Genomic DNA, 8,409 nt, shown 5'->3' with positions numbered 1-8,409 from the left:
TTTACAGTTAATGCTATTATGCCATGTCACACACAAAGCAAGATATTAGTTACAAAATACTCTCACTTTGAGCCGCTTTAAGTGAAAATCTTTGGACAATTAACAAAAAAATATATTAATTATAACTGAACTGTGATCTAAGCAAAATGTGAAACTAAAGCTTAGTATATGTCTGGCTTCCAGAAAACAGAAAAGTAAAACTTCAGAATTAATGGAATTATTTGGGAACATTTCCTGATTCGTGGCAATGGTGCTATTCCAAGCAGATAAATGGTGCTAAAAAAAATTAAAGGAACACTTAAATCCCACATTGGATCTAGATGAATGAAATATTCTTGATGAAAACTTCTGACACACATTGTGTAATTTTTTTAAAGAACAAAATGACACAGCAGTCAGTGGAACTGCAGTTAAAAACTGTTTTGATTATTACTGCAATTACAGTTTGGGTTCTGCTTTTATCAGTAATGACTCTTTCTAAGTGCATACTGAGCAAAGTAACAATGTGACAGAATATAGATCTGCGAATATACTAGCCGAGAATGCAGTGTTTTATTGGAAAAACAGTTTATACAAGACGTATCAGTCATATCATTGTACAAAAATAAAACCATTATGTCCCAGAGCTCAAAACAGTCACTCATCCCATCAACTGATTTAAGCATAAACAGCATTTCACATCTAAACTCCAGTTAAATGTAACTGTTAAAAAAACAGTGCTTATACAGAAGCACAGAGAAGGAAATTTAAATTATCATAATCAAAACCATCAGCTGTTTGAAGCTGTATGGATCCTGAAAAAGATGAGTCCACCTTAAAAAACTAGGCGAGTGTAGAAATTCACTGTCACAGGTTTAAATGATCAGTCTGGGCTCCAGCAGAGACTCCCACCGTTCTGTTACCTGTGAGAGGAAAGTCAAGATGTTACTTCACTCACTACCCACGTTAGATTGATTTGTATGGTACAGTTAAAAACAAGAGCTGTTGCCCAAAGTCAATAATAAGACAACAATTAAAAACAAAAAAAACAAAAAACAAATGAAAAACAATAAAAACTGAAAGAATAAAAGTGGGGTTTTCGGGGACGGTGTAAAAGTGTCAAATGTTGGGGTGTAAAGAGCCAGTTGGTTCCACAATTTAGGAGCCGCTACTGCAAAGGCTCGATGACCTCTGAACCTCGGGCCAGCCAGGAGTATCAGTGCTCTGGTGGGAGTGTGAAGGGTTAAAAGATCAGAGAGGTAAGGAGGTGCCCACCCAAGCAAAGACTTAAAAACAAAACCTTAAAGTCACTCTAAAACTGACTGGCAGCAAAGATGGCTGATATGTGGTCCTGCTTACAGCAGGAGAAATATCTAAAATAGTTATTTCAGGAGAAAAATGAATAACAGCTTTTACAGGCTTTTAAAGTTTCAAAGGGTAGATCTATATGGTTTGTATGTAACGAATGAAGGCTCACAAAGGGACACATCCATACTGATGCATCGTTTTATTTTGCTGTTTTCTGTTCCACTAACAATCAGACTGAATCAAGTAGCTCTGATACTCACTGCCTGATCAGCCCCAAAAAGCAAAGTTACATGTAAATGAACACAGTGGAGGATTCTGTGGCTAAACAGCCAAATAAGTTTTCCACTACACTTATGGAACCTCCATCTATAAGGGTTACATCTCCCATTGGTTTGTGAAGGCCCATTAGGAACCCTCGAGGGGAGGGTTTTCGCCACCTTGGTGTTTTGGATCTAGATGTGAGGAGTGAGGGGTGATGCTGACTATGAGCCTGGATGATCCTCCTTTCTGACATTTAGAATTACCAAAATGTACAAGAAATGTTTTATTCAGTATGACCTCACGTGAGTGACACGTCCTGTCTGAGGGCCACTTTCCCATACGCCTCATAGGAGGAGAAGCCTTTTTCCAAACACATTAAAAATGCTGCAGATTCAAAGCACACCCACACTGGCTTTACCTTTAACCTCTTTCACACTGCCTATGGCTTTAGAGGGTTTTTAATAACAAAGTAGCCACATATTAAGTCTTACCCAAGACCCTCTGGACACAGCATACTCCACCCTCTCTGAGCCGTCTGGATTTTGATAGACGAGGTCAAACTTGCCAGGTTCTGTAGGAGCTAATGGAGAAGAAACAAGTAAGGAATCATTACAATGTGTACACGCTGGGAAGGCTAATTACATTTTTAAAATCACTTTACTTCTTCAATTTTCTTCAAGTGAAAAGGTTTTCTCTGTAACTTAGTATTTATCATTACCAGTGACTCCACCGGTCTAACTATGTGCTGATAAGTCAACGACAGTCCAACAAGATAAAAACCTCTTCTACATCCTGATATAATTACTCAATATAATTAATTACTGACATGATTAATACTGTATGTCAGTGGTGAGCTGATCCCTACCTTGAGAAGTATTAAGAAGTTCCAGTTCAATCTGTCTGGTCACTGGGTCAAAGCTCACAATCTTTCCCTCCTAATACAGACAGAGCCATGGTTGGTCATGTAGTATGAATGACAAGTTTTCATTAGCAAGAGTTCCAAGGTACTTCCCCACAACATTAGATGGAGCTGTGGCAAACACTTTGGCTTACTGCAGCAGACCTGACTGCACTCACCTTATATTCAGATACCTCTGGTGTGTAGTTTTCACTTAGCTCCAGCAGCTGCACATAGACAAATGGAAATGAAGGTTACAAATAGGTTTAGTCTCTGACCATCAATAAATATCTTGTATTCGGTTATGCAATACTGCTTTACTGCTAGTGGCTCATGAAGATGGCTGATTGCTACCTGTACGTGTAAGCTGCATCCACGCTGGAAGCTATTCGTGGTGAGACCACAGAGAGTGATTGACATTCAGTGACTTCAAAATAACCACCATTGATGCAGAGTGGGCGGGACAAACTTTCCTTCCAGGTGAAGGATTGAAGCAGCTAACAATGCAAAGAGCATTGGTACCGCTGACTGACATATGGTGGTAAATATAATAAGTGGGTTACCAAGGTCACCGGAGCCTGGAAGGCCTGCAGGCGACCAGCCGTCACCTTTGATGCAGCTTTAAAACAGCTTATAAAGCTATTAGTAACAGTGTATTAACTCTTTGTAAACCGTGGTTCCAGAATCTTGGTGACGTAGTGACTACTCCCCTGGTTAGCTTCTGAACCACTGTAGCGAATGAGCTAACCTACAGCCAGCCAGGACAAACTAGCGCTAGTCAGTCACAGCAGCTTTTCTGACTTCTTCTCCTACGGGTTCATCTAACAGAGACTTGCAGAGGAGTTAGCTTATTTGCTAACATGTTTGCGGATTCAAACACTCTGTAATATAAAATACTGTCCTGTAAGATAAACTCATGTCCTATCTGTCTGGAACAGTTTACACCTGAACAGAAGAGGGTCGGTAACAGTGTGTTTCGTTTTTTAACACGTGAAGCTAATTTTGTGTGGTCTCATAGAGGGCTACCAGTTTCCATTTCCAGCCTGGACTTGACCGGGACAACACTTACCTTGAAGGCAATGCTCTGCCCCACCTGTGGAGGGGCAGCTAACAGGGGCATGGAGCTGTAGTCCTTTTTGGGAACACTTTCTGCTTCATTCTATAAATGGAGACACACAAGAATGCCTTTTATATACTATATTTCTATTTTTATATAATGGACAAGTATTAAATGCTCCTGCATGTACACATCAGATTTAACTCTACTGCTATGAGGATCATAATAAAATAAAGGCAGGAATTATTTTCCTGCTGTGTCACTCACTGACATGCTGTAAAAGTGCAAAGCAGAGAGGTAATCTGACTGGTAGAGACTGACTGAACTAGACTTTTTCCCCACAATCTAGCCTAGTAAGGGGATAACCAGTTTTCCCCCCAGGAAGAGCAGATACTATATTTAAACTTAGGGCTTTAGATGCAGACAAACCTGGAGGATCACTGACATGTTGGTCTGCGAATCAGTCTGGTAAGACGGCTCCGTGCCTCCATTATAGAGAGACTCAAAGCTGCCACCCTGCCCTCTGACGGCTCCTCTACCGTCACCCGTAACTCTCTCTCCCTGACCCCCGCCACGTCTGGCTTTCCCTCTGCCGCGACCTCGCCCGGGGGGCTGAACACCTAGGCCAAAGCTGGGCTGCTGCAGTGGCCGTCGTATAACCAGCTGGATCTCCTCTTCACTGTCTGAGTCAGGAAGTTCCCCTGCTTTGTTATGAGGAGGCTCAGCCTCACTGGCAGCCTGCTTCTGATCACAGTTTGTGGACTGCACGTCTGAAGGAGCCTGATTGGATTTGGAGTTGGTAGTCGTGGTTTTTAAAGGTTTGTTTTTGGGCTGGATTTTTAGGCTGGCAGCCTTATCAGAGGACTCTGTTCCTGAGGAGGATGACAGCGGAGGGTGGGGTTTTCTGGGGGCAGGTTTTGTGTTTGATAGTGCCTTGGAGGCAGCAGGAGTGCAGGTCGGTGTTTTAGTTGTTTTTTTGGGTACGACATCTTCATCACTGCTGCTACTGGAATCTGAAGAGGAGGTCATTTGAGGTTTTGGTTTGGATGCTGGGGGCTTCTTGGTGCTTTTACTTGGCTGGTTGACGGTAGCTGGGATTTTTTTGGGAGAATCAGCTGGTTTGGGGGTTGCAGGAGTGCCGTTTTCCTTTGCCTCCTTCTTTTTCTTCTTCTTTGTGTGTTTTTCCTGTACTTCCTTATTCTGGTCATCACTTGAAACCAGCAGGGCACCCTCCGGCATTCTGTCCTCGTTATTTTTTTTCCTCTTCTTCTTCTTCCATGCTACGCTCACTCCATTTTCTCCTGGCCCAGGCTCTTCTGTGGTTTGCCGTCTCTTTCTGCTGTTTTCACTTGCTGCATCTGGAGGACTGCTGAGTTCATTCGACTGAGCCAGGCAGCCCACCTTCACCCTGACAAACAGAAACACGTCTTAAAGGTAGAATCGAACATTCATACAAATACATTTATTATATCAACACAGCTAAAAAGGTCCATTTGTTAGATCTTGTCAGGGTTCGCAGAGCTTAACTGAACACATTGACTTATGAAGGACCGGAGGTGCTGCTGAAAGCTCTGGGGAAAAAAAGCTAAACAATAGAGGACACACTGCCTCACACTGTATGTGGTGCAATGCTTCTGCCTCTTATCACACTATTCTACAGATCTCTATCTCTATATCTATACGTATCTCTCTATATTTCTGTATCTATGTGTACGCTCCCCTCTAGAAGCACAGGAACAGTGAGGCCAATCCCTTTACTTTTGCTGTAGACTGAAAACATTTGGGTTTGACATTAAAAGAGGAAAATGAGACAAAAGATCATCTCAGCTTTTATTTCCAGGTATTTACATCTGGATCTGATACACATTTCAGTCTCCAACCAAGTGGCTGGCATAGTATACAGGAACATCATGCAGGGTCAAAATGGGATACGGCCCCAAAGGTGGTTGAGAATGACTGAGCTAAGATCCTGTGGGGCTTCCAGATGCAGACGGACAAACGGTGATGGCTAACCAACCGGACATAGTAGTGGTGGACAAGCAAGGGAAGGAGGTTGTAGGGAAGGATGTAGCAATACTGAGTCACAGCACTCAGGGCTGTGACCTCCAAACTGCAAACAGGGGGTCCAACAAACTCCAGGAACGACATCTGAGATCTCGCAGGACCTTCAGGCTCCCAGGCCTCTGGTAGAGGACAGACACTATTTCTTCCATTCCAAGCTCTCCACCACCATGAGCACGACCAAATATCTGTTAAACATCATCAGGGACAAGACTGTAGACCTGCACAAGGCCGGAATAGACTACAAGACCATCAGCACGAAGCTTGGTGAGAAGGTGACAACTGTTGGAGCAATTATTCAGAAATGGCAGAAATATAAAATGACATTCAGTCACCCTCAGTCTGGAGCAACATGCAAGATCTTGCCTCAAGACATGAGGATGATCATGAGAAAGAAATCATGGACAGGAACCTCAGCCTGAACACTGAAGATGGGTCATGATTTGGTCTTCCAGCATGACAATGACCTGAAGCATACTGCCAACGTAACAAAGCTGAGGCTAATGAAGAAGCATGTTAAGGTCATGGAGCGGCTGAGTCAGCCTTCAGACCTCAATCCTACAGAAAATCTGTGGAGGCAGCTGAAGCTTCGAGGTGCCAAGCAGCAGCCAAGAAACCTAAAGGATGTGGAGAGTTTCTATAAAGAGGAGTGGGCCAAAACCCTGCTGAGATGTGTGCAAACCAACTACAAGAAACATCTTACCCTGTCCTCACCAACAAGGGTTTCTCCACCAAGTACCAATTCATGTTTTGCTTACTTATTTCACTCAGTGACAAACAAGTCAATTTATAAATTTTATGTAATATGTTTTTCCTGGATTTTGATATTCTGTCTCATTAAAATGAAACTATCATATAAATCAGAGACTGTGCATTTCTTTGTAAGTGAGCAAACTTAAATATTCAGCAGGGATCAAATGATTATTTCATTCACTGTAGATTCCAGCTGTGTCCCACACCTGTTTATAAGCGGAGCGTAAAAACACTTTAGTAAAGGACACAACTGCGCATCCTCGATTATAACGTAACACATGTGCCAGCAGTCTGAAAGTTAGGACCAGCAGAGACGCACCTGACGCTGTCATTGTCCCGCACCACATAGATGCTCTCGGTGTGCGGCAGGTAGCAGTCCTCTATGAACAGGCTGAGGATGCTCCCGCGGCTGAACTCAAACTTCTCCCTGATCACGCTCTCCAGGTCGGCCACCACGCGGCATACGTTCAGGTCTACGAGCAGCCAGCACATGCGGCAACCGACGACAGCCGGCGGCGGGTAGTCAAAGTACAGGCGCAATCGGATGAAGTTGTTACTGTGGGATGCCATGCCGGCTACAACAGCAAAACACACCGCCTGCTGCGCTCCCCCTGCGAGCTCAAAGACGTCACTTCCGCTTAAGTTCTTCCGCTCGAATGGCGCATTACCGCCACCAGCTGGTATGGTTCCAAACACACGAGTCTTTGGCTTCTTGGTTTCTTTTGAAATACAGTGAACCCTCGTTATAACGCGCTTCACCTCTCGTGGCCTCGCTGTTTCACGGATTTTTTTTAGTGCAGGTTTTTATGCTTTTTTTTTTTTTTTTTTTAACAGTGTATGAACGCGCATCGTGTTCTGCGTCCTGATTGGCTGTCAATCAATCTCCTCCGTCCCTCGTCTCTGTCCAGCACAGAATGTGTTCGGCTTGAAAACAGGTTGTGATCTTTGGTTTCCTTCTATAGTACTGTATAATAATTGTAAAAAATAAAGCTGACTACTTCGCGGATTTCGCCTATCGCGGGTTATTTTTGGAACGTAACCCCCGCGATAAACGAGGGTTCACTGTAAACCAATAAGGTCCAGTCATGTTACTGAGGTTTGGGATCAGCTGTCCTCTCTTATACATGCTGTATGGTCTCATCTCCACTGCAGTCACATTTTCCTGTGTTTTCCTGCATGGTGATTTCCTATTAGAAACTATGTGCTATTTAAACCAGTGTGTCTAAGTCTGAGTCCTGTTTCCTTTGGATTTTGGAAAACCACCGTCCTTTCCTCTCTTCCTCCCACTGATTTGGCCACCTCTCCTTCATTTTCTGCATTATGATGCCCTTTTTCTCTGTCACACTGAAACATCTGGACGGAGAATGGAACAAAAAGCTGCCAACGTCCAGAGATGAGCTTTGAATGGCCTTCAAGAAGCCCGGAGAACTATTCTGGAAGACTACTTAAAGAAATTACAGAAAGCTGCCTCAGCGCATTATTGAAGAATAAAGGTCATACCAAATATCGACTTACAAGATCATTAAAACTGTACAATCTCTATCTTTGCCTTATATACTGTATTCCTATGTACGTTTGTACATAAATCACTGCACCTATTTGCCATTTTCCAAGAGAAATATAAAGACATGAGGGTTGGCTCGAGACTTTTGCACAGTGTGTATATATATAAATATATATATATATATATATATATATATATATATATATATATATATATATATATATATATGTGTGTGTGTGTGTGTGTGTGTGTGTGTGTGTGTGTGTGTGTGTGTGTGTGTGAGTAAGAGGAAAAAAAGGAAGTCCCTGTATCTGCATACGGTATGTAACCTAGCCCTATCTTTCTTGTTACAAAACGTCTCATATATCCTCTGCTGGACTTCTACAAATATCTTGTCAAGAACAAATGAATTAAAAAAAAAACTTAATTAATTTAAAAAAATTAAGCTAACCTCAAGACTAATAAAAATTAACATAAAAATAAATAATTGTGCCCTTAACCCAAAAACAGATGCTCGGGATCCCACAACAAACGTGTTAAAATCCTGTCTGTCCTCTTTTAGTACAAACTCATCTTTGTTTGTTTGTT

General features: G+C 42.5%; 1 protein-coding gene across 1 annotated transcript; it reads right to left on the bottom strand.

Annotated features, from left to right (window-relative positions):
* Positions 1-540: 540 nt before the first annotated feature.
* On the bottom strand, positions 541-6,929 carry coil (coilin p80). The gene is made up of 7 exons (XM_030724945.1): positions 6,637-6,929; positions 3,933-4,911; positions 3,516-3,605; positions 2,626-2,673; positions 2,414-2,483; positions 2,040-2,128; positions 541-902 (listed from the first exon to the last, which is right to left on the bottom strand). Exons 1-7 carry the CDS (start codon positions 6,885-6,887, stop codon positions 855-857), a joined length of 1,575 nt encoding a protein of 524 aa, XP_030580805.1. The 5' UTR covers positions 6,888-6,929; the 3' UTR covers positions 541-854.
* Between the last annotated feature and the right edge of the window lie 1,480 nt (positions 6,930-8,409).

The sequence above is a fragment of the Archocentrus centrarchus genome, unplaced genomic scaffold, assembly GCF_007364275.1.
Source record: "Archocentrus centrarchus isolate MPI-CPG fArcCen1 unplaced genomic scaffold, fArcCen1 scaffold_43_ctg1, whole genome shotgun sequence".
NCBI classification, from domain to species: Eukaryota; Metazoa; Chordata; class Actinopteri; order Cichliformes; family Cichlidae; genus Archocentrus; species Archocentrus centrarchus.
This window is presented reverse-complemented; position numbering and strand designations above follow the sequence as displayed.

Bases quoted from the DNA above. Each gene is read 5' to 3' on its own strand.
- coil (XM_030724945.1), bottom strand. From the start codon at position 6,887: ATGGCATCCCACAGTAACAACTTCATCCGATTGCGCCTGTACTTTGAC. The intron at 4,912-6,636 runs GTGCGTCTCTGC...TCTGTTTGTCAG, and splicing joins CGGGACAATGACAGCGTCAG to GGTGAAGGTGGGCTGCCTGG. The intron at 903-2,039 runs GTAAGACTTAAT...TTCCTCTCACAG, and splicing joins CTGTGTCCAGAGGGTCTTGG to GTAACAGAACGGTGGGAGTC.